Source organism: Meleagris gallopavo, chromosome 2 (assembly GCF_000146605.3).
Source record: "Meleagris gallopavo isolate NT-WF06-2002-E0010 breed Aviagen turkey brand Nicholas breeding stock chromosome 2, Turkey_5.1, whole genome shotgun sequence".
NCBI classification, from domain to species: Eukaryota; Metazoa; Chordata; class Aves; order Galliformes; family Phasianidae; genus Meleagris; species Meleagris gallopavo.
The window spans coordinates 103,046,133-103,072,897 of record NC_015012.2 but is presented as its reverse complement, the minus strand read 5'-3'; the positions used below and the strand labels follow the sequence as shown (position 1 = coordinate 103,072,897).

At 38.9% G+C, this 26,765-nt stretch overlaps 1 protein-coding gene across 1 annotated transcript; it reads left to right on the top strand.

Moving 5' to 3' along the window:
- The first annotated feature begins 1,188 nt into the window (after positions 1-1,188).
- Positions 1,189-21,879, top strand: LOC100545471 (WD repeat and coiled-coil-containing protein-like). The gene is given in 4 exon segments (XM_031552263.1): positions 1,189-4,690; positions 4,692-5,921; positions 13,974-14,094; positions 18,083-21,879. Coding segments are annotated over 4 exon segments (2,226 nt in total). The 5' UTR covers positions 1,189-3,982; the 3' UTR covers positions 18,250-21,879.
- Positions 21,880-26,765: the final 4,886 nt, after the last annotated feature.

Below are 26,765 nucleotides of genomic sequence, written 5' to 3'. Positions count from 1 at the left end.
CATCTGCTCATAACCACATCCTATCTAAGTACATCAGCTAGTCTCATAAAGCAAGAATCACTTGTCTATTTTAGGTACCTTAGAGTGGAATGAATCATGCCTTAAAAAGGTCAATTTCTCACTAATAATTTTTAAATTAGTCAGTAAGCAGAGGGTCAGACTTAGACAACCGTGCTGTTTATGCCAGTAGTTGTGTCAGAAAGGTGAGGCCCAGCTCGTTTGTCCCATGGGAGCTTGGGTTCTACCTTCCTGTAGGCAGCTATATGTGTATACCTCAACTTCAGCGTATTAATTTGGGAGATGAATCCCATCCCTACAATTAAAAGTGAGCTGAATCTCATTCTCTGTGATTGTGTTTGCACAACTACCCTCTACGTGCCTTCCTTCTTAATTCCTCACCTATTTTGCTTTAGTATTGTGAAAGGCAGAAAAAAGTTGAGCCCAACAGCCTGGTGGGAGCAAGAATGAAGTGTCCTTCCAGTATGCTCTGGTTCTTCTCCTCCAGCCCCATGGACCAAAAGTCTCACCCTGAGACACAAGAAGCTGTGACATCCCTGCCTGGATTCTCCTTAGTTTGAATATAGCCTGCATAGAAAAAGCTTTACTTTAAATAATAATTTACATAATGTTTTGAAATTAACCAGGTTTCTGAACAGTTTGCTTGAACAAATTTATTTAAATAACACAACCGCTCATTAGCTCTTTCCCACTTTACCTGACACGTACCTTGCTAGCAAAAAAAGAGCAGCTGAAATCCTATTTGGAGAGCAGTAACAGCACCCAGGCATAGCTCTGTCAGAAGGATGCTGATTTACATCGTGTGATCAGTAGATCTGCTCTGATGCATTACGTATTTTGCATCTTTATTAACTGCACATCGTTTTCACATTCTGTTCCAGCCAGCTTGTGACAGATAACTGTTTTTTAGAATCAGATCTCGAGGAAAAGAAATGTCAATGTGGAAAAATAAATACATTACTCAAGCTTCTTTAAAGTATTGAACTCAATGACACATCAACTTAAATTGGTGAAATCATGGTGGGTAGCTTTAAATAGAAATGTTTTTGAAGTAGAAATATCACAAAGCATTAGATATTTTATACATTTGAGTTAAATTACTATTAGAAAAATTATTACTGTTATGTTTTCATTACATATTGAGCTGGATCTGTCTTCCTTTGAAGTCACTGGGAATATTAATATCAATTTAATTAACTCGAAGCAAGATTTAGCCCAGAAGGAGATGTTTTACCATGAATAAAGGAGAAAATGAAGTCTGAAGTCTCAGCTTTTCCAGCAAGGCACTGAACTCTGATCCACAGAGATACTTAGATACCTATCTTCCCCTAGACTGGAAATAGGCAAGGAAGTATATTTAAGAGCCTGCATCTCATTAGCTCTGATTCATATTGATGCAAAAAGTATTCACAGTTTCCCAGGAGGGAGAGGTGAATAATGGGTACAGCACTGTGAGAAAACAGCACTACAAAATCACAATTACAGAAGGAGTATCACAACCTTTGCAACTATAAGGGCTGATTTTGGTTTTCCAGCACTCATTGTGAACCCTGGGAACTTAACCCCACTCTTCAACAGCTCTGTGCTATTAACATAACTGTTAATGAACTCACCATCAGTGGACTGCGTTCAGTCTTAGACTTTGTGTGGTACTTCTAACAGCCACTGACGTAGGCACAGCCAGCAAAGGTGCCACCAGCTGGAACACCTTAGTTAAAGCAAAGCTAATCAGAGGCACAGTTACGTGAATAGGATCAGAATCTAGCTCAGTATCAGCACAGAGACTGTGACTGCTCAATGAACGACTCAGATTACCAATAGATTACTCTTCTTGTTGCTTTCTTGAGTCTCAAAGGAAAACTAAAGTATTGTCAGGGCAGCTTTCAATTAGCAGCCTTTATTTCATGCATTATATAGATCTATGCATGCCAAGGTGACACAGGAATATTATTAAAATGTTTTACCCATTTCCAGAAAAATAGATGAATGGAATGAAAGGAACGTTTCCCTCCCTGGTTGTATCTGAAATGAGACTGTATCAAACAAAATCTCTTTGTCTCTTTCGTTCGCCTTCTGTCTGCATCTGGAACTTGATTTGATCCAGAGTACACTATTTCAGTTCTGTCCCTATGGTATAACTCCAGTTTTTTACCTTTGTATATTTTACAAGTCTTCTGTTACTTAGAAAATTATTTAAAGATGAACTCTGAAATGTCATCATATCTCAAATTACTTTCCCTGTGTGTTGTGTTTGTGGAGGTACTCAATGATTCTCTTTGCACATTATTCTCTCCCACTCAAAAACCCACAGAATGAACCAGGGGAGGAAATTTTCCTTGGAACCCTCAAATGCTATGCCAGTGGAGCCCGATGTTCAAACTCAATTGCTAGAGAGTAAGCCTCGTGGTGTGTCCAAACCCTGCAGCTTTCAAGGAACACAAAGCCTTAGAAATTTACCAAAAGGCCAGAGCAAACTCTTCAAAGGTTCTGTGTCCCCATAGCCTGGCTCCTGTTGGCCGTATCTTGAATTCACTGTATTTGTGTTACAAAGGTTGTCTGTAGGCTCAGATCTCTGAATCTCCTTTGCTGTAAATGAACAGTGTAACTCCGTATCTCCTAAGCCCTTTTACTAATTGACTTCAGACTTTCCAGAAAAGTTCTAGTTCAGGATATAAAGATGTTCTATGGTAGGAAACAGGATAATTTTTACCTATTCCAGTCATCACTGCTGGCTTGTCCTCGAGGAAGATAAAATATTCTGATTTTGAATGAAATGTTCATGAAATCATCTACAAAATGAAATGGCTGTGAATGAGAATACAGCATGATTACTGTACATAAATTTGGGAGTTCCCTAGTAGTACTCACCATCTTCAGTAAAAACACCTTGAAAAAGGACAGTAAAACAAATTTTCCAGCAGCGATCCAACAAGAAATCTCCTTTTGACAGGTAGTATATAAAGATACATAAAATATATATAAAAAGTATTACAAAATATATGAAGTATTTGTGGGCAATACTGGTGGTAGGTGGATGGTTGGATTAGATGATCTGAAAGGTCTTTTCCAACCTTAATGATTCAGCGGTTCTAGAGTTCAGCCAAAGATACAGAATGCATATAGTTGTCCTAAACCTTTGGCTGTAGTTGTTACATCGTCAGCTGAAAACCTTCTTTGCCCAGGTATAATTTATTCACGTTAGTCAAAATCAGTGTTTCTTTGCAGCTGCAAAATATGATCCAGTAAAATGAACATTAATCAGATATCTTCTTTGAGAACATTTGTCTTTTTTTTTTTATTTCACCTTTCTTCATCTTCCTATAATTCCTATAATAGCAGAGCAGAATGTAATTTCTCTTTTCTACCTTCATTTCATAGTCACTGAGGTCTTAGATATCTGAAATGTACTGTCCACTGGAAATTGCAATCTGCTTTGTGCAGCTCTTGGATATATTTAAATCTTCTTTTACCCTTCAAAGGCTGGTTGAAAGAAGTGTTAGATCATTATTTCAGGCTGTAGCTTAATGCTTAGGTTTAACAGTGTATGATCTCTCTCCACTGTTCACCAAAGACCTTCATTCAGTGAAGGTCAAGGTATTAGAATGCTATTTTTAAATATACACCCAGCCGTAAAGAGTTAAAAATAGACTCCTACAAAAACGTCCAGTAATTGGTTAAACCTTGTTAGGCATCACATGAAGATGATAACTCCTCCCAGGAAAAGACATAGCAAAAGCAGCTTTGACATGGATTTATACTTAGAAGAGCAGCTGCAGGCTTACTGGGAAGGAGTTCACAAGGCAGGCTCCTCAACAACTAGCAGAAAAGGAAAAAACAAAACAGCTTCATTCTGCAAAGGAAGGGAAGGAAATAAAAGACATTTTTTTCCTCATCATGATCTGCAAATGAATTCCATGGATTCTCGTCTTTGGAACAATCACCAGTAGACAGAGAGCCTAAAAATATGGAGCTGGGAAAGGCGAAACTGTTGAGAACCGGCCTCAATGCTTTATACCAAGCCATCCATCCTGTGCACGGAATTGCCTGGACAGATGGGAAGCAAGTGATACTGACTGCTTTATACTACCATAATGGAGAGCTGAAGTTTGGAGACTCAAGTGTTGTTGGTCAATTTGAACACGTGCATGGGCTTTACTGGGGCCCATGTTGCTCTACAGAGACCCCAGCTCTGCTTGCTGTTCAGCATAAAAAGCATGTTAGCGTTTGGCGGCTGGGCCACAGCACTGCGGAGAAAAACAAACCCTTGATTTCTCAGACTTGTGAAATTGGTGAGCCGTTCCCATTGCTTTCCCAGGGCTGTGTGTGGCATCCAAAAAAGGAGGTCTTGGCTGTCCTTACAAAAAGAGATGCTTCAGTCTTGCACACTGTTCGAACGGACAATACCAGAGTTAAGGCAGATATCAAAAGCAGTGGGCTTATTCATTGTGCTTGCTGGACTAAGGATGGTAATCGCTTAGTAGTTGCTATAGGCAGCACCCTGCATTCCTATATATGGGATGATGCTCAAAAAACTCTAAATGCCTGCTCCTTTTGCCCAATCTTTGATGTGGGAGGCTATATCTGTGCTATAGAAGCCACGCTGGATTTCCAAATTGCTGTAGCTACTGAGCTTCCTTTAGATAATATCTGTGGTTTGAACGCAGGCATTACATTTTGATATGCCATCTGGTGCTGAAACTAGTTCTTTAACCTCGCAGTCTACTACAGCACTTGGTGATGAAGAGTACTCCATGGACCTGCGAAGAAAGTCCACAGACTCCGATAGATCAGGCACTGTTGATTCAGTAGCTTCTTCTTCATCAGGTCCTTTGGATTTAACCCACATCCTTGCAAATCACCGTCGGTCTGATCCCAGTCCTCTCATTACTCTGAAACGCAAAGATTCTGCAGCAATAAATGGTCAAGATTCTTCTTACCTGATCTTGGTGACTTTTGAAAGGAAGGTAACCACCACCAGGAAAGTCAACATCCCAGGTATTCTGGTTCCTGATATAATGGCTTTTGACCTCAGAGCTCAGATCGTGGCAGTAGCCTCTAATACTTCTAACATTGTTTTGGTGTATTCAGTAACCTCTTCCTGCATGCCCCATATTCAACAAATCCAGCTGGAAAAAAATGAAAGACCAAAAGGCTTATGCTTTTTGACAGATAAACTCCTACTGATATTAATTGGGAAGCAGAAATTCCCTGAGCCAAGTCTTATTCCATCTTCAAATTCGGACAGGTATGTAATGCGCTTGATGATCAAAGAACTGATGCTGGAAGAAGATGCTTCAACGCTGCCAGACACGAAGCAGCATATGCTTTATAACTTTGTATCGTCTGTGAACATACCTGGAAAAAGAAAGTTCTTTGAAAACCTTGCCACAGAAGACCAACATCAAAGCAGAGACCTGTTAATACCAAGAAGTACAGTTATTCAATCTCCGAGCGGCAGGAGAAGACTCATCGAAGAAGTGAAAAGCCCTAGTTATGAGCAGAGCTCTTCATCAAGTGTTAGTGACTTGGATGAGAAAAAGCTCCCAGGTGACCCCTCTGTTGCCTTGGAAACTTTGGATACCGAACCTATCAATCGTTCAATGGCTCTTCTTGGTTTTGGAACAGCTACCAGGCTTTCCAGCAGACCAGCTTCCCCTAAAGTGCAGTTCAATGTAATTGAAGAAACATCAAGTTCTCCTAAAAACAACAATTTACCAAGTGAAAGAGGCATGAGTCACATTTCTAGAAATTTAGAGAGACTTTGTGGCAGTTTCAATGACTTACAACTGAGTCTTTCTGAAATAACAGACTTTGCTAAAAACGGGAGAAGGGTATCTTTAGCCTACCCAAGTTCACAAGAACCACCGGTCATTCATATCACTTACCAGGTAAATTTTTCATCAGTTTAAAAACACTGTGATGGGGCACTGGTGTTTTAAACTATCTTTTATTTGTATCACTTAAAAACAAGAGGATACAGTTTGATTCTTGTCAACTCATGAGAAATGTTGACAAGAGTTTGGCATCAAGCTTAGTTTTAAATGGTATTATAATTTATTATTGAAACAATAGCTAAGGATGTTGTGAGTGACTGAGAGGATATTTCACACAGGAGGTCTGTGTTTTCTTTGTACAACTTCTTAGCAAAACAGTCTTGCATAGCAGCTGATTTTGGGTGCAGCTATCAAATAAGAGAACAGTTGTGCAGTTAATGATGTACAGAAAATATTCATGTGCTAGCTTAGTGTAGAGATGAGCCTACAAGTAGCCATAATTAGACATCCCTACTAGAAACCTGATCAATTCAAACCTAAGCTCAAATCCAAAATTTGAAGGTAACTAGACTCTAATGAAGGCTGAAACAAAGTAGTGAATCTCAATTTATGGACAATTCAGACACAGATGATACAGAGTTGGCTTATTTCTACTTGTCTTACTGCTAATCTTTACACAGCTGGACATAATCAATTTGCAAGTTTTATCACTTCAAATTTTCAGAAAAAATCTGCCAGTATGTAATTATCATTTCATTAAGTAAAGATATGAATGTCAAACCATATTCCTACCCTACCCTTGTTTTGGCAAAATTCCTACTGGCTTCAATAAGAATTTCAACTTGGGAACGTAGATTGTGCAACAATTTCTTGCTATAATTCTTAGCATTATTAGCAGTAATACCGATATTATAATAGTTCAGGTTGTGCTAATACTAGTCGTGTTGCTGCTAAAACTGGGATTCCTTTCAGGATGTTGATGCCAATTTCAAATGGATTCTTATCTGTTACAAGATGAGCAGAATTATGCCAAGTAATACATTTATTTCATAGTGATGATGCCAAAGTACCTGTTTCTTGAACAGATTTGACTCACAGCTATACAGCCTCCTTTCACGTGGAAGGATAATACAGACATCTAAATATCCCTCCTTAAACACTCATTAAGGGAACCATTACTCCATTCAAAAATATTCTTTAGTTCTTAGCAATTGTTCACTTGGCATTTTAGCAGATTCTAGTATGCTAAGTAGACTGGATAAAAGCAAAGCTTTTGATCTGAATTAGTATCATAACTCTGATATATTATATGAATTCTGGTGAAAAAAGCAAGATGCCTTTTGAAAATAATTTAGGATTTTGTTTGCCAAGAAGCATGCTCTTCTGTTCTCCAGCATGTTCAAATTAATACTGTTTTCTTAATATAAATCAATTTTTTTATTTTACAAGCAGCTCTATCTCTTGGATTCGATAGGATTAACCTTTCCAAAGAAAAATTCTGGTTGTGACACCTAACATTAATCTAAGATCTGAATTCATTGTGCACGTGTTGACTTACACATGCAGTAAGAAATAATTTTCCAGTTTATCTCTTTGGGAATAAAACAAAGATAATAAAACCAGCGGGCCTAAGATACTGCCAGACTAACTACATTTAGAAAAGCAGTCTCTTATTTCTCTAAGCAGGTTAATTTTGCATTGAGCCAGAAGAAAGCCCCTCTAGTACTACATTATAATGACTCAGAAAAAGTGCCACTTCATGGCTTTCCAAAACACACAGCTTTTCTGTTTGAGCCTCACTTTTAATGCTTTGCATAGCTCTGCTCCTCTTCTGAAATCTAACAGGATCATAAAATGATGCCAAAAGATAATGAAAAATAGACTGATGGCAAAAAGGTCTCCAGACAGAGAAGGAAATATTTTGCTTCATAGGCAGCTAATAATTTTTTCAGAAAATAGTTGTTTTGATTAGTTTGGATTGAGACATCTGAACCTTGATTCTCCTCCAGGAGTTGATTAGCACTCTGGGAGCTCAGAGAGCAGCTGGGCTGTGGGTTCCAGCCAGGCACTGTTCACAGTGCAGAGAGTCAGGAAATAGCTTTATTGCCTTATGATATAAATATCAGCCAGTGGAAAACATTCTAAACTTCAGGAACATTGCAGTCCAGTCTATAATATGGCCATTATCTGTCAATTTTTTGTGCCAAGTCTGCGTCTTCTTAAGTGTCTGCATAATCCCCAGCACAGCAGAAGCCCAATCTTGATTGAGAAATCCTTTGTTCTATTAAGTATAATGATCACTACTACATAACCACATTTACACATTACAAATGTAAAAATTTAAAACATTATGGAAAAAAAAAAACAAAAAACCAGCTATAATTAACAGTCATTTATGAACACTGCTGTGCAGAAGCAGTATTGATGTACAGAAAGATTCCAGTTCTGCTTAGAAAACCCTAACATAAACCAGAATATATGTTACTTAATAATTCATAATATCTGCTTACTAAATAGCCTTCGAAACCTTTGTTTATCCTGTTAGTGCCAGCCTGCCCATAATTTCTCTGAAGTCATGTCCGTGCAGTACTACCAGAATTTATATGCTTTGTAGCCCATGGCCACAAAAGAAAAACATGATCACTCACATTTCAGAAATGTCACTGCACTATCACTTGTGTAATAGCATTCAGCCACCAGAGGTGATTTGATCATTCAACCCTGAAAAGCAAATATTATTGCTCTTTCATCACATACAGACTTGTGATTCAGGCTAGCGTGGGAGGGCAGACAGACAGATGCAATAAGAAGATATTATTTAACAAGAAAAAAAGAAGTGAGGGAATTTATTTCTGTTTCATTTTGCAAAAAAAGATACTTTTCTTATCCATTTTCTCATCCATCTCCCAGAAAAGAAACAGCTGCAGAATATTTAAACTAGCCTCATTCAAAAGCTAATTACAGTGGAAATAAAGCCAATCTGGATTTGAAAATAATGGCATGTAGGCAAACCTCTCCAGAAGCAGTAAGATTCTTTTTCATCTGAGGAGTGTCGTAAAACTCCTACATTTTGCTCACAAGCAGCATTATGTCAAAAATCTGTATTGCTGAAAGCATATATTTCATGATTAAACTGGAAATAAACTTCTTTTCAGCAATTAATCACCAGGATTTCCCTTTCTTAACCTTGGCCAACAATTGTATACAAATCAATTTGTCCTTTTCTAATATCTTTCTATAATTTACTAAAGGAAATTTTATCGACAAGGTCAGCTGTGAAATAAAAGTTTTTATGCAGAGCTGGGAGATCAATAGAAGGGGTCCAAACACATCACACTCTATATATATGTATATTTTAATACAAATATATGGAGTAGAGATAAATGAGGAGGACTGCACAATGGTGTCAGGAAAGTGAGCAAAGACATAAGGAGAAACTTCAGTGATCAGTCGTAAGAAGAGCATGAACCTCAAGAAAAAACAAAGGGCAATTTTGGCTTGAGTTGAGCAATAGAAAGAAAGTCATGAAAATGATGGAAGAGGAAGGTGTTCTGACTGCTCCCCAGAGTAAGAACTAGTCATCTCGAAGTTTAGAAGGGAGAGACTTAGGATGACCATAAAAGACCTGCAGTAGTCAAGACGAGGTGTGATTAATGCATGGACAACATTTTTGAGCAAAGGTTGAAGAATTCTGAAGATACTGCTGTGGAAGTGATCAGTAGCAGACAAGCAGGGTCTGCACAGGAGATGTGACACCTTTTATTAGGCCAGATCATTTGGTTGTCAGATACACAGACGCAAAAGAGAAAGGAAGATATAATGTCAAAACTGTAGCCAAGTTTCTTACTGAAAGAAAGTTAAGATTCAAGTTTTTTCTTTTTTTTTTTTTAAAAACAGCTCTCGAAGATCATGGAAGCACATGCACAAGAGAATAAGGTGTATCTTAGATAACAAGGCACCCAAAACATTAATTGTAGAACTATCAACAGGGAGCCAAGAGCAGAGAAGTCCTAGTGCTGTATCATTGGAAGAGCTGAAGTCCTTCTGTGTGCTATAAATGCAAACTGCACTGGGACTTAAGCACCCCTGAGCACCTCAAATCTCTTCTAACTTAAACATTTGACAGGCTTATACTTCTCTCACAGGTTAATTAGGGTTGCAGTTGGAATGTCTCACTTAAGGCCTTGTGGGGATACTGAGAACTCCACCAAACTAAAATCAGGATCCGCCAAAAGTGGAATTTATGCAGGAAAGGGAAGCAGTCCAAGCTGTCTGGGCTGGTATTTGTAGCAATGCTGCACAAAGCTTCCAGACAGGCAGTGCCTTGAATATCAGAATTCACAATTCTTATTCCTCTTCAGTGCTCCTCCTCAGCCATACAATTATCTTTCATTGTCTTCTTGGTCGGATCCCTCATGTCTATATGATTTGACAGTTGTCTTGCATCCCACACAATGAGTGCGGGGGCAAAGCAAGAGCAAGCTGACTAATAGCTACTAAGGCATCACAACTGAAATTTCAATGAAACGCAAACCAAAGAGCTGAAGTTGAGGGTGTAAGAAAAAGAAAACAGATTTCTAGGCAACTACAGCCCTTCTTCATCTAACTGTGCATAGATAGGATTGGCTAACCTGATACTTTTCCTTTATAAAAGAACAGATTATTAACACAAAAGATATGAAGAATATTTAAAATATCTGTGGTTCAACACAGCACTCAAAATTGTGCCATAGGGAAAATTATTGGTCTGACAGCAGATAATTGGGATTAATAGAAGAAGTATAAGATGGTTACCAGCATTAGCAGGGGGTTTGGACTCTGATCTCTCGAGGTCTCTTCCAACCTCTGTGATTCTGTGATTCTATGGTTAAAAATTGTCTGGAAAGAGTATAGGAAATGATTGTAGTAATGTAAAAGAAAATGGAATAAATTTACTTGTGGATTTGCCTATGATCGATCTTCAGGCTAATCTAAAATTTTCATAGAATCATAGAATCACAGAATAACCTGGGTTGAAAAGGACCACAACGATCATCTAGTTTCAACCCCCTACTATGTGCAGGGTCACCAACCACTGTTGAGATAAGCTATTAAAATCTCTTTATGGCCTAAAGTTGGTAGTATTTTCAGTACAGGATCGAGATATCACACCTGTAATTTGATGTCCTTAACATCTAGAATAATAAAAATGGATCGAAATGAACTAGTTTGAAGTGCATAGTGGAAATACCAGTATTAAGAGCAAAAATTGATGCTGTAAACTGGATACTCACTGTCTGGAAACAGCCGAGAAAGAGAAAGGCTTGCATGTGTTAAGTGAATGCAAGGCAAGTATCAATCTGGAAGATGACAAGTTTATGAAAAGAATAAAGGCAGGTTTTTGATACATTGGGAAGGTACATACAGAAAGAAATGCAATGTGAGGCTTCATCTGGAGTTCACATTTCTAGACATCCACATGCAAGAAAACCACATTCAAACTGCATGCAATTACTAACCCAATGCTAGTACAAAACATTTTTGGTTGGTAGTGTATCATGAAGGAATCACAGTTTCATCAGTCATTGTATTTAAGTTCACAAAGATGATCTTTGCATCCAGGTAATTGTAGGCTGTGAATTAGAAAATAAAAGATACGTAGAGAGAAGGCCCTGGAGGCAGAATTAGCAGGCTGCTCAGCGGGATGCAAAAAAAGCTTTAAAAAGTTATTTATTATGCAGTCATATAGTGTACAGCACCTAATCCAGGAACCTTTTTTTTTTTTTTTTTTTGCCTTAGTAAATTATTTTCTTCCCATATATATTTGTATTCCAAAACAAGAATTTTGAAAGACAGATTGGCAACACTGTGACCGGCTGGCTGCAGCCCAGAAGATCCTTTGTAGGCTATTAAAAATGATCGAGGGGCAGGCTGACACAGATGAAGGAAAGCAGTTGTTGAATTGATGGTTTGTTTCTCTTGGATTTTTGTTGAGGGAGGGTTGGACCTGAGAGACTACAGGAATTTGGCTACAGAAACTTTATCTGAAAGTATCCGCTCGAGTATGTGGAAATATATTTGTTTATTCTGTGGTTAATGTGTGCTAAGTACACCAATAAACTTTGGTTTAGAATGAATAAACCAACAGTAAGGGCTTTTAATATGAAATTTTCAAGTCCTCTTCTGCTTCTGCTGGAGATTAATAGCAGCGCTGCAAAACAGATACATATTTTAGGAAGTGGATGATTAAATTTAGATTTGACCAGAAAATTGTTGTTGGGTTAAGGCATAAAAATGGCAAGTACTAAAGTGAGATTTCATTTGTGCTTCTAACTTTGTCACAAATTACCTGCATGACCTTGAGTAAATCTCTTAATCTTCTGGTGTAATGGTTTGATCTTCTATAAAAAGAGAATAAAAGCAGTTACATAGCTCTCAAGGAAACACACGTGTGTGAACATATTCCTCAAAGAGAAATGTTATCATCACTTAAACCAAACATTAAACAAAAGAAACTAACAAACAGAAGAGGGAAAAAGAAAAAATCTTGAGCAGAGAGAATTTGTCAGCAGACAAAAATAAAATGTAAATGTGAACAAGTTTAACATGATGAGCAGCTGTATGTGACAAAGACAGAAGAATCAATATGAAGGCCCAAAAGTGATGAAAGACAAGCACCTCTGAAATGTAAGCTTTGATGTCTATACTTGAAAAACTGTAAAACCATAGGTAAGCATAAAAATGAAATATCGTGTGGTTTTGTATATGCAAAAATGTCTTCCAGTTCTAAAGGCCATTAAAATAACTTGCATGGTTAAGTAGAAATCATTCTAGAACAAAGTCATCCACATCCATTCAACTGCTTTCAAGTCAACAGAGGCACAGCTAGATCATTTTCTGATTATTTTTGAGCTGATGCATATCTAATGAAAAAAATCACTTGGGTACTTGTCTCAGTTGAAGCCCACCTCTTTTTATAATTCATTAATTGAGGTACAAGTCTGAATAAACTCTGGTATTTTATCCTGAGATTAGGAAAATGAAGTAGTTGTTAGATACACTGATCTACTTTATGCAGCAATGAAAAGCTTTGTACCAATGAAATACCTGTACAGGCAAATAGCATCTTTGGAGTGCGAATGCAATGCATGTGCTTGTGCTGAAAATCCAGTCCACTGAGTTTTAATTGTATTTCGGTTCGATAGAATATAATATTACATAATTTGAAGAGACCTAAAAATGACAAAGAAGTTCTGTTATATTGGTAGAAAGTGTGGAGAGGAAGGATCCAAATGAAATCGGCAGAACAAAAGTAGAGCAAGGTTATTTAGACGCAAATGGCTGATTCAAATGTTTTTATAATGGCATTAAGTCACTGGAAAAGTTTTAATGTTAAGACTGACTTTCAAAAGATGCAGGAAATTGTAAATGCAAATATATATTCATCCCATACTAATATTAACTCAGCTATTCTGTGGTCCTTGCACTTTGTAGTAATCTGAATGACAGAACATAATGTTGTTAATTCTCAAGACCAGATAAACATCACAAATGCCACCTCAACTATGCCACCTTTATATTTAAAGTGTTTTTTTTGGTGAATGTTAGAGCAACTTCCAGGTTGAATCCAAGTGAATCCATGTATTCTCTCTCTTTAAAAAAAAAAAAAAAAGAAAGCCATACAGTTTCCAAGCTACATTGTTGTGACAGCTTTTCAAAGAGATTGCCTCCATGAAATTCTCTCCGTGCCAGAAATGGGGGATTTTACTGGGGTGGAATAGCTGAAGGATGATTATCATAAACACCCACATATAGCACTGATAGTGAGGAAAGCACTCGCTTTGGCAGTGTAAGATCTAAGCTACTTTCTACTAGTTATGATATATTCCCTTTCACTGAATTGACCATTACGGCAGAAGGGCCCAGTGGACACAAGTACGCGTGGCCTAATACATTACATATCACAGACTATGCAGTTTTGAGCTGCGTAAGCACAAAAAGCAAAAACCAAAGAGGGAAACGCTTCTTCACATGGGACTGTAAGATTGTGGCATTGATGAACTGTAGCAATAACAGAGAAAAAAAAAAAGCAAAATTATTCAAGAACTGAAAGGACTATGAGTAGGGGAATGGTTAAAAGAACTCTGGTAAAATATCTAAGCCTTTAACAAGATCTTTTCTTTTGCATATATGTGTTTGAAGAAAAATTTTTCAAATGGAGCAGTTACTGAAGAAACAAAAGATGTTCTCCTCTGTGATGGCAAGATCCATTTGAATTTAGTCCAGCAGCTGTTTGACCTGACCATTATTGAAATGAAACACGGTATGTTCTTTCTATTTCAAGTATCTGGTTTCAACTGAGATTTTTAGTGTAAATGAGGCATTTGTGGTAATTATCCCGTACTGTAGAAAACGGTGATAACTAAACTCACTTAAATGCTAAGTAATTGCAGAGCTACCTATTACCGGAGCGCTATGTTGGATGCCTCTGCAGAGGAAGACTGAGAAAATAATCAGTGCACTGCGTTATATGGAAACAGAAATTCTTCCTTTTGAGACCTTTTGGTATTCTGCCTTTTCTATCTTCACAACATATCCCACACCTGACAATAAGGAATAGACTAGAGGAAAATTCATTCTTAGAAGGGACAGACACGTATCATGTAGCATTTGGGATTATTTTACTCAAAGACAAACAGTAAAGCTCAGCGTTCTAATTTTCCCATCACTCGCCTACCACCTCCACTGATTAACTTATAAATGCAGACACTCCTAGGGAAAACCTAGCCCCAGACTGGTCACTGAATTACCTTGTCCCTGTCTGTTCATGCATCTACTTTCCCAGCAATATACAGATTATTTTTCTTAGCCATTTCTCTATAATAATTCTAAAGGCTTTTCTCATCTCAGCCTAGATAGATCATGATCTTGAGGTACGAAGTATTGGCTATAATTATGATCTACTTGCATTGTTTCCACATGGAGAGATCCACAAATAACTCAATGTCTTGGCCTTAGCCCCTGACAGGCTGAGACACGTTGGCTCAATCAGTCCAGCCCGTCTCACCAAAACTGAATTTGACTCTTGATGAAAGCAAAATGAAAAGGACAGTAATAACACACTGTAATTTTCCAAATGACTGGTGTGTAATAATTGATAAGAAGGCTACACACATACTACAGATCAGGGAAGTGCCTTTCACCTAGGCGTACTGGGATATTTCAGTTTTTCCCTGGCTTTCTGAGAGTTGCTCCAGAATATAAGGATATGCAGCTTCTGTATTTTTTCAGGCAGTCTCTCTTGACTGTACATGCAGTGAAGGCCGATATGAAAAGACCAGGGCAGCCTGGTCTGGTGGTTGGCGACCCTGCACATAGCAGGGGGCTTGAAACTAGATGATCATTGTGGTCTTTTTCAACCCGGGCCATTCTATGATTCTATGATAAAAAACCTTCACTTGCTGCAAAGGCCTGAACTATTTCCCAGCAGGCTTCTGTGATAAAGCAATGTAGAGAATGCTATCTTTTGCAGGGCAAGAAGAATGTAATTTTTGGCTTATATTTCCACTTCTTGATTTTGGAAGGAAATACCCATAATGAAAATAGGTTTTCATGGCCCATTATTCAGTATGAAAATGATAAGTGATGGGATGGAGAATGTCTATTTTCAGCTCTATGGGACGACTGAATATTAAGTTAGTAGAACTCTACAATTTCCTGAGTTAGACTTCAGAACCCCAACATGTCCCTCTGCCCCTCTGCCTCTTCATCGCGCTGCTTGGCGTTTCAGAAATCAAATCTGCTGACAGCAGAAAGAAAGACTGAATCAAGAATCACTCTGAAACTCACCATAATCCTGAAGAACTATCAGGTTCTGGGCAGAGGTTGTTATTCATTCACTTATGACCAGTAGAGGTTTAAATTCCTAAACCTTTCCTTTGCCACTAGGCTTGAATATTAAATTTGGTGTTTAAAAATGTCACTCCCATTCTTTAACATTTTACAATTAAAAAGATGTAATCAAGAATGTGCTTATACTGCAGTGACAGTCCTGCATTTTTTTAGCTATGAATATACACTTAAACTTGAATATACTGAAATAAAGCAGCTGATAACTGCAGACCAAATTCATACCCACGGTGAAGCTATTAAGATCATAACAGTTATAAGAGCAATGAACTTGGTCTCATCATGTGTACGTTAAGTCCAGGAACTATAATAACATTACCTGTACTAAATATAACCTGCCATTCAGAGGCCTGGTATTAGCACACTACATTAAAAGTCACTCTTTTCTGAAGGTTATCATGGTAAGAACTTTGCATAACAAAAGGAGAATGTATTCAACATAAGATTTTCCTACCTTCAATATATATATTGTGTGGGTTATGCTTCAAAGCAAGGATTAGCAATTACACAGAGAAGTTCAAATGTTTCAACAGGTGAAAATAAAAAGTCCTAAGAGTACAACAAAAAGAATATGCTTTATCAATTTGACCACCAATGTAACTACCAGTTTGGATGGCAGAATTTCCACTTCTAGGCCCATTGTTTTCACAATCTGAAGACTGTCCAGAATAAGAAAGTATTAACAGCAGAAGATTAAAGATTCGTGGTTTGGAATGACAATCTTCTTATGATGTAACAGGTGACATGACAGCGTGGAATAGTGCAGCCTGGAAAGGTGCTCTCTTAATGGTATAAGGAGGAGAGATTTGCTTTGTCCAGTAAAATGGTTCGTTATGACAAAAACTAAGCCTATATCCCCTACATTTTCTTATTCCACATTCTTTTTAAAAACGGTTTTATGTCCCCAAAATAAAAATTTGAACAACTGTAACAAGGCTTTCTTTACCTCAAATCCCAGCTAATGGCAGCACCCAGCCACGACAGGATCATACTCTCTAAGAACAGTGTGTGACACGAAGGCTCCCGCAATGCTTACCAGCTGCTACAGTTTGTTTTCATTTTTTTCCTTTCCACAAAATGTCAAACTGAACAAAAGACAGAATTTTCTGTAACAGCTGCAGTGTCCACTCCAACAGGAAACAGATGAATCATTAAAGAAAAAATAGTACAGATTGCTTCATTTTCAAACTCACTTTCAAAGGAAGGTAAAATCAAAGGGTTAAGTTTAATTTCTGTTTCTCTGTGATATGGAAAGTAAACCTGAATGATTTTGATGTCTTTTTCATGTGATCTTGTCTCTTCTTTTTTTCAGGGAAAAAAACCACACATTAATAATACTATTAGAATTTTGTTCAATCTCTTCTCTATGAAAAGTTCTGATTAATAATTAAAGAGTGAAAAATTTTATAGTATCAATTCTGTAAATCATTGAGCTGTAACTTCTTTCCATTTGCTATGTGAATTTGTAAGCATACTGCACAACCTTGGCTTAGTGCAGGAGAAGAAAACCCCTATTTCCCTCTAGAATAAATTCAGTATACAGGAGTTGGTAAAGAAACCGTTTTCTTTACCAACTCCTAGAAGGAATCCAGTGGAAGGCGACAAGGATGATAAAGGGCCTGGAGCATATTCTGTATGAGGAAAGGCTGTGAGGCCTAGGTCTGAAGAGAAGATTGAGAGGGGATCTGATCAATGGTCATAAATATCTGAAGTGTGGGAGGCAATTGGATGAGGCCAGGCTCTTTTCAGAGATGTGTAGAAATGGCTAAAAACTTCAAATCCCTGCAATTCTGTGATTCATTGTTTGGGTACAGCAGATGAGCAAATGGGAGAAGCAGAGGTGGATCAAAGTTGGCATGGAAAGACTGTCTGAGGTTTCAGAAAATGGAGATACTCATTGTTTATCAGAGCTGGCAAAGATATGAGGATTTTTTCCACTTAAGTTCAGTAAGGTTTGATATGAGAGTGGTGAGGTGCTGGAACAGCTGCCCAGAGAGGCTGTGGATGCCCCGTCCATCCCTGGAGGTGTTGAAGGCCAGGTTGGATGGGGCCCTGGGCAGCCTGGGCTGCTATGAAACGTGGAGGTTGGTGGCCCTGCATGTGGCAGAGGGTTGGAGATTTCTGATCCTTGAGGTCCCTTCCAACCTGGGCCATTCTGTGATTCTGTGATAAGGTACAAAATGCCTTAAAACTTTCAAGAGCTTTCATTTTGCCTCCCTTTGCATTTATACAAAGGTGTGTTTAGCACGGACTGCCAGGCCTTAATGCCATTAGGGTAATGAGGCTTAGTGCAAAAGGAAGCCCACTCTGCTCATGTGCCGGATGACTGTTTTAAAGCATCTCTGTACAATTTATATAACCAGAGCAGTACACTCATTTTCTTTTTTGCTTAACTTTTGTAGGCTCTTCTTGGATCGTGCTCACTGCAGACAAGGACGGCTTTGTGCCATTAATATTCAAAGCAAGACAGGACATAATCATAAGGGATGGAACTGACAGTTCAGAAGTCTGCGGTCGTCACTCCTACAAAAAGGGCAGTTTAATGCAGCCACCAAGCAGAGTGACATAAGTGCTCACCAAAGAACACCAATGATCTTTTTTTTTTTTTGCTAAAGCAATACAGAGATGTTCCGAGGTATCAGACATTGAATGACTAGAAAGTTGTCTTCACTGCTTTCAATATATTTGGACTAAAATCTGCGGCACGGTCACACAATAGCTGAGTCCTAGGGTTGACTACACCCTCATGATTTCTTCAGAATGATCAGACCTAGAATGGAGTATACCAGTGTTATTAATTGTTATTAATAACATTTTGTTATTAATGACTGCCAGTGGACTGGAGCAGTGACAAGCCTCTAATTGTGGTCACGATGTTCTGGGAGAAACAGTATGCTAAAAATCAGGCAGTAAAAACCAGCCTAACCAATATGGGAGTACAGCCTACACAAAAGCTGGAGAAAGTGCTACTAACAAGCATTTATACTAAGGAAAACTGCAAAAAGAGAAAGGAAAGTACTTTTTGGCTCTATATGAAGTTCCTATGGGTCCCATGGAAACCTGCAACATTTTTCAGAAATGCATAATGCAAACATGAAAATGTTCAGCTACAAATATGGCTGCATCATTGTGTCCTGTCACTGTCTCACACAGCATGGAGATTTATACATGCACACTGAAGAGAAAGGAAAAAAAAACAACTTGTCAGGTGAATTAAAGATCAAAGACATTGAGTGTAAATGTCATTTGGCTAAATGCAGATGTCTGAGCTGAACTTGCCATCCAGGCACCTGTATGATCAGACAAATAAAGGAAAACGCTCCTATAGCAGATTATTCGTGTCCTATCATAGTTTCTAATACTAGTCATGGTGAGCCATTCCTATTAAATAAGTAATTAAGTGCCTGTTCCTTTCTACTGGCTGCAAAGCAAGCTGGTGTGACTGCTCTGAATACAGACATTTGCATTTATTCAGATTAACCTCACTCTGAGAACAGTTTCAATTCGTTGAAATAAGTAATGTCCTTCTCATGCAAACATCTTCCCAGAGACTAAGACATCATCATTCTAACAAGCCTACAAGCTCAGGTGTGAGATGTAGCTGGGTGTTTATTTGTACTGCAAGATTTCTAAATCATGTAACGTATTTTGAAGAAGCAAAATATATTTGAACAACATCCTTGTGTCTCACAGCAGAATCTGGTGTTTAAAATACATAGGCCTGTGGCCAAGTAAACAAATTATAATTAACTAGAAATGATGGAAGGATATATTTTATGGAATATTTAGGCTAAACTAAGGGAAGAACTAAAGGAAATGTTTTTGGACAAGTATTGCCTTCTAAAGGGAATGGTGATAGTTCCACAGGTTGGTCCACTTATATGAGGCTATTGAAACACAAAATGTGTGTTGTATGGAACAGATCTGCACTATGAACATACAAAGTTGAACAAAAACAGGACTGAGCCTTCCAGGTTGGTTACACAGCAATACACTTCCATCTGTACTCCACAGTTTCTTTGAGTTCGTGACATGCATTATTCCAAAGGATTCCTTGTTGGAGGAATACTCACGTTCCACATTTTGCCAACTTCATGCCTTAGTGCCATTACAGCAACCAAAGGGGGAAATCTTAACTGTTGAGATCAGGAAGTGTGTGCATCAAAGCTGCCTCGGAACTTATAATTATCACTAGACATTTCAATGTCAGCCTGCCACGCTACCATTTTAATTGTTTATGTACTACTTTTCTACGAAATGATCTGAATGTTGAGAACAGGAATGAAAAGTGCTTCTGTGCCACAATGGCTATCAAAGTTTGGTTTGGTTCACTGGAGATAAAAGGAGGCCAACAAACTTTCAGATGACAGAACAATTAGTTTCAGGGCATAGCTGACTGTTACATTCAAAAACTTAATTCTGTGATGTTTAACAAACTTTTTTTATTTGTTACAATTGGGGACATTGTTTTCCCTTGCTGTATGATTCTTGGACCAAAGTAGGAACCAGTCTGTCTGCAGGCACTATTGTTACTCAGCACAATTAGCCTAGTCACAAATGGGGACCCCAGTTCTCATTTGAGGACATTTAGAATTGCACAGGATGGCTTAGGAGAAGTGTTCTTTACAATCAATGAAAAATTAAAAAACAGCAATACCTTCCAGTTTCTGAACACACATCATGCACATCTAACTCAATTTGAAAACGTTTAAATCATATGCGTGCAATTACAACTAAATGACTCCTAAGCGAAGAAATATTTGTTTACAGGTAATGATTTAGGGATCCAGTGCAGAAGTATTTTATATAGTGTCTATCACCAGGCTGTAAATTTAAAATGGAAAATAATAAAAGCACTGGAGGAAGTGCAGAAGGGATTTATGCAAAGCAGAGGATAAATTTTCAGCTTTGGTTTGGATGGAGAACAGATGGAGAATCAGTGAAGTAGAGAGATAGAAGACTGTTCTATTAAGCACAAGCTGTACAGAAGATTTTTGCACAAACAATGAAAAAGGCATGTGGAAAGATAAAAAGAGTCTGTGCTCAGCTGAGCAGACCGTAGGCCGTGAAAAGGAGAAAAACACAGACTGGGAAGCATTCACCTTCCTCCAGCAAGGCTATTTTATATCCGGTGGCCAAAACAGAAAAAAGGGAAGAGTTGTTTGGGTGACTTCTATGTCGTGAAGGGGCTAAACCCCTCTTCAGGCTCCTCCTGTCATCAGCAGAAAGCTCGGGCTCCTCCAGGAAAGCAATGAGGAGTACCTGTGCTGACTCCTGCCTAGAGTCACTTTTTGGGAAGTCTCTTTCATAATTTAAACAAAGGAAAGCTAAGGAACTTTGGGACTTTGATTAGGAGCCAAAGCTTAACAGTTGCACTCAGTGTGTCATACTATGCACTCAGAACACTTCATGGTATACCAGCTCCTCCTTCCCTTGTGGGGAATAAACAGCAAACCAGAAAATTTGAAGTTCCATTTAAATTCCTCTGCATCTTTATCTGGCACATTTATATGCAACCTGGTATATTTTAGGTGCTAGTATATCATTACTTTCAAGTACAATCTGCTCCAAATTATAGCTGAAACTTACCTTACGTTTTCCTTAACTTTGCTGTTAAACATGTGGTATCTGTTTTAGTCTTCCTGGTTCCTTCTGTTGCCACCTCCTTGAGGGAACTGCTAAGCACAGGAGGGTTGTATGACAGGTGGTTGGGGTTTTTTTTTTCCCCTCTTTTGATTTTGAAAACAAGTATAGTGAAAACAATAATAAACAATATAAAAATTTCATGCGACAAAATGAAAGTCAGTTGCATGTCTGTTGGCCAATCTGTGATGCTGACTTTGCACGGTGAAATATTTCCTTGGTATTCTTCATAACAACTAAAAAGTCAGAGTTTACTGGTGTATGAAGTGAACCCTGCATGACCCTCAACCATTTATTTCCCCTTCTTCCTCTGCTATTATTAAAGAGCTGGGTGTCCTTGAATAAAGTTCCAGAAAATTATTATCTGTACTCATGCTAAAAATCTCAGTTATAAATTTCCTTTTAGCACACTTTCAATCATTTAGACAGCATAAATCAAGCCAAACTTCCTTTTCCCTATTTCTGATTTTTATCTGTTTTCCCAGCTTGGACAATGAATGTATACCCTGTCTTAACATGAAACTGCAAGCATCAGACCAATATTTTTTAGGACAAGAGGAGATGGCCTTAAGTTGGGGCAGGTTCAGGTTGGACATTAGGAAACATTTATTCTCAGAAAAAGCAGTGCTGCAGTGGCACAGCTGCCCAGAGAGGTGGTGGGGTCACAGTTCCAGAACCGTGGGGATGTGGCACTGAGGGTCGTGGGCAGTGGGCACGGTGGGGTGGGTTGGGGTTGGACTTGGGGATCTTAGAGGTCTTTTCCAACTGTAATGATTCTCTGATTCTAAGATGTAGACCAGAAATTGTCTCAATCCTAACACAGTACTCCCTGTTCCTAAATAACACTTAATAAGCAGTTTAACTAATTTGATCTTAAAAAACCCCACCATATAGTCCTAGATTGCTAAGATGAAACAGTTCACTCCTTCAGGCTCATGTGACCTAACTTAAAAGCATGTGAAGTCAGGCAAAGTGAATCCTAGAAGTTATTCAGTACCTCATTTGAAGTTATGAACTTATTTCCCATTGTCCCACACAGCAGAAATGAACTTATGTATTAGCACTACCTATTCTATATGTTTAGATATGTTAAGTAGTGAATACTGTTGTTCCAGCATTCTGCCAGCTTGAGGCAGTTTCACCATCTCTGTGTTAAATGCAAACACACTTTGCGGAGGCTCAGCAGGTCCCTGCTAGTGCTGTTATCTAACAGAGGGCTGCCAGCTCCCCACTGATGGCATTTGGGTACCTCTCAGCTTAGTTTCCAAAGTCTGCAGCGAGCCAATGCTATCCTTGAACTTTACCTTTCCTCCACTATTATTTGCCACAAGTGTATCAACAGCCAGGTGTGATCAGACGTCTGGAGGCACGCGGTGCCGAAGCCCAGCACTGGCACAGGAAGACTTCCTGCACAGGAGGTGACATTTGCACAGACCTGCCAGTTAAAACCATTAGGACTCGACAACCTCTGTCCTTTGGCAAGGGTCCCTCCCACTTGTCAGCAGGCACCATGCTATCCTAGCAGACAGGGGACAAAAGCAGCACAGATATGCAGCACAGTTATTGACACAAAATGGATCCACGCTGATCTCCACTGATACACTGTTATCCCAAAACGCTTGGACCTGTAACCAACATAAAAGAAAACTTGGTGAGAGGGTGCCTGAAAGGCAGGATTAATCTACAACATAGCAGAGATGAAAAAGTGCTTTCACAGATCAGTGACATGCCTGACTTAAGCAAATATATTGTTGGTTCTGAAAAAGTCTGTCTACAAATACCCTTGGAAAGATTATTCCAAAGGGATGCTGCCATATTAAAAATCATTATGTAAAAATAATTGTTTTAACCAAATCAGATATAAAACAGAACGTTTCTCATCAAAAGCTGTCTCACTTTTTATACCCCAGTGTTTTAGTTTTACGTGTTATTGAAGGGACACAACAAACTGAGACTGGTCAGGAGCCACAGCTTCCTTCTGAGCACTTGCACAGTGGTGCAAGGGCAGCGATTGAACACAAAGCCACATGACAGTGGATGGAAGGTTACTTACTCCATTCCTTCTGTCCTAAAGCAGAGATTTTGACTACTGACTATATGCTTTGCCTTTTGGCTGGACGGGGATGGGGATGTGGAGCAGAAGCTGCTGCAGAGACACGGCTGGTAGCTACTGCTGCAGAGAAAGGCAGCAATTCCATCTCACTTTATTGCTGTCTTAATCTCCCCAAACTTTCACTGATCCTCATTATTCTTCTAAAGGCTGGAGCCACATGGAACTCCATCTGAGTCCTTTCACTACGGAGCAGAAACATTCGATTTTGCCTACATTTTGGAAATACAGTGAGCCCTTCTGGCTTCACGCAGCCAAAGTTACTCACATATATTCACTGCACACAATGATCCTGTTCACACATCCCACACTGATGTCTGCCTTCTTGTGACAGCTTGATATTCATCCAGGTCTTGGTCATTTTCTGCAAAATTGCTCATCTTTTATTATCTTTATTACTAATCGCTTCCCAAAAGTAAGAAGAAACCCAAAACATCTTTACTGTAATAGCAAAAAGTAGTTAAAATGCATGTACATTTTAATTACTGATCTTAGGCTTTTACCACATCCGGCTTAAGGGTCTAAATTACACAGCAGTGCCTCACTGAGCTTTCCCATTAAGAAATAATGATGAGATCTTCTTGCTCATTCAGTAATGTCCATTGCCCGGATTAAGCAGATCTCATAAAACGTTATATTTATGAAGTTAACAGCAAGTATCTTCGAATTATTCTGTTCCCTTACAGTATATGTTCCTTGTGTGAGGAAATATTCAATAGAAGCAGAGAAAGACTTGATGGAACACATAAATAATGAGACTACAGCATGTCTCTTTGTTGAATCCATTTCATTTTCTTTCCCTGCCATTCTTTAACAGGTATTCATAATTCTTTTTTTATTAAAATCGTGTTTCAAACTAACGTGACAAGCAGATGCCAAAATGATGCTGCAAAGTAAGTTATGAGAACACAAATCCATTCTACTTCATAGAATCACAGAATGGCCTGGGTTGAAAAGGAGCACAATGCTCATCCAGTTCCAACCCCTTGCTATGTGCAGGTCACCAACCAGCAGACCAGGCTCCCAGAGCCACATCCAGCCTGGCCTTGAATGCCTGCAGGGATGGGGCATCCACAGCCTCCTTGGGCAACCTGTTCCAGTGCCTCACCACCCTTTGTGTGAAAAACTTCCTCCTAAGATCTCACCTAAACCTCCCCTGTCTCAGGGGAGATTTCACATTGTAGGGACTGCAGTTTTGTGAAACAGTTCAGTGTTCAAGGACAAATCTGACTCAATGCAAGAATATATATACTTTAAAATGCATTGAAGGAGCATGACCATAGGAAATTATGTCTACGATTTCAGCTTTTTAAACACAATTTCTTTTACATAACTTCACTGTCCAACTTTCTATTTTAAGTACAGCTTCTAAGGGTTTTGCATCCCTGAAGTAACAGAGGCAGCATATATGTCAGCAGTAAACTCTTTGAAGAATCTAGAGGGAAAATAGAAGAGAGAAAATAGATGCTTACTGGCATACAGCCACTAATAAGCACAGTGACTACAGCTGTGTAACTAGCCATGACTAGTGGCCAATGGCCAAGCAGCCCATGATCATTTTCATGCTGTTCTGCAATACCAACAACCATCCTGTGGTTACACAAATCAGACATACCCTATTGGCCATAGAAATAACCAATCTAGATGTAATAATAACAACCCACATACCATCCAGGCTGATCAGGCTGAGACAATTCTACTGCAATCAAAATATTACAACTGGCCATATTTGACAGATATACAAATGATTACATGTGTTTGTAATGTTTTCGGCTTGTTTGTAGAACTTGGTTAAGATTTACGTGTACATTTATGAGAAAATTCACACGATGAAAATAACAGTTTTTAAAAATGCTTGATTGTGTAATTCTAGGCACAGACAGTAGAGCCAGGAGCTGGATTCGATGATCCTTATGGGTCCCTCTGAAATTGGGATATTCTATGATTCTATGAATGCAAAAATATCTTCTAAGGCATTTTTCAGCGTGGTCTTTCCTCCTGACACCTGATACATTCATACAGAAAGAGAAAAAAACAAGTCTTTTATAGGGGTATAACGGCACTGAGGAATTCAGCTCTGCAGCAATCTGTCTGATATAGCCCTCTGCTGGCCCAGCTCTGCCTTAAGCATGAGAGAACAGTGCAGCCCTTGGGTGCCGGGCACGATTTAGAACACCATATGGCCACCCCAGCACTGAAACGAGTCCCCAAAAGTTTTCTTTCCTGCACTACCTTCAATCTATCGAAGTCACAGGGCATATCATTAGTGCTATAGAAGGTGCACATTTTGGTCACCCTTATTTATTTGTAACAGAAGGACAACAGGCTCTCTTGTCCTCCTCACTGCATATGATCCTGTACCAATGCCAATGACTGATGTAATACAGTGTTGAGTGTTCCAGCACATACAGTCCTATAGAGAGAAGGGAGATGAACTGGAAAATTTCACTTTCTCACCAACCCAGAAGAGGGAGCAGAAATTCTTAGTGCTTTTCAGTACTTATACTTGCACTATTGCACTTCATAGAATCATAGAATCAGAGAATGGCTTGCGTTGGAAGTTCCAGCCCCCGTATCACATGCAGGGCCACCAACCTCCATATCTAATACTAGACCAGGCTGCCCAGGGCCCCATCCAACCTGGCCTTGAACGCCTCCAGGGATGGACGGGGCATCCACAGCCTCTCTGGGCAGCTGTTCCAGCACCTCACCACTCTCTCTGCAAAAAACCCTGACATCCAAGCTAAAGCTTCCCTCCTAGAGCTAAAAGAGGAGCAGCAAATGAAATTATTGTCAATGCTGTCTCTCAGGCAAGGCTCAGCTCTGCTCACCTGAGAATCGTAACATACCAACCAACATACATCTGGGAGTGGATAGGGGACATACATGTGTACAGTGACTGTGAGAACATTCCTATGGGAACTAGGTAATTTTTCAGATTTCCAGTTGCACGCTATTTTTGGACTGTTCTCTTTGCAGTCGCAAGCATTTTGCACCGTGTCTGCTGTTAAAGAAGAAAAAGGAATGAAAAGAGAAATGAAAATCACTTTCAGTCTGAGATGAATCCTCATAAGTCCCAGAGGGTTAATTTATGGAGTGTTAATGTATAGAGCAAAGCAGGAAAGCTGGCATTTGGCTCTACTGCTTTATTTTCTAAGCTAAAACGTAACCTTATATTTATAAATAACTGTTTCAAGCCTGAGGTTTTTGTTTATTTATTTATCGTTTTGCTGCACTTTACAACGTAGAGGACCCGAAGCTGCTTTCTTCACTGAGTTTAATGGAACCTCAGAAGCAAAACTCCCCCTCAAGAACGACGACCGTCGGGGCGC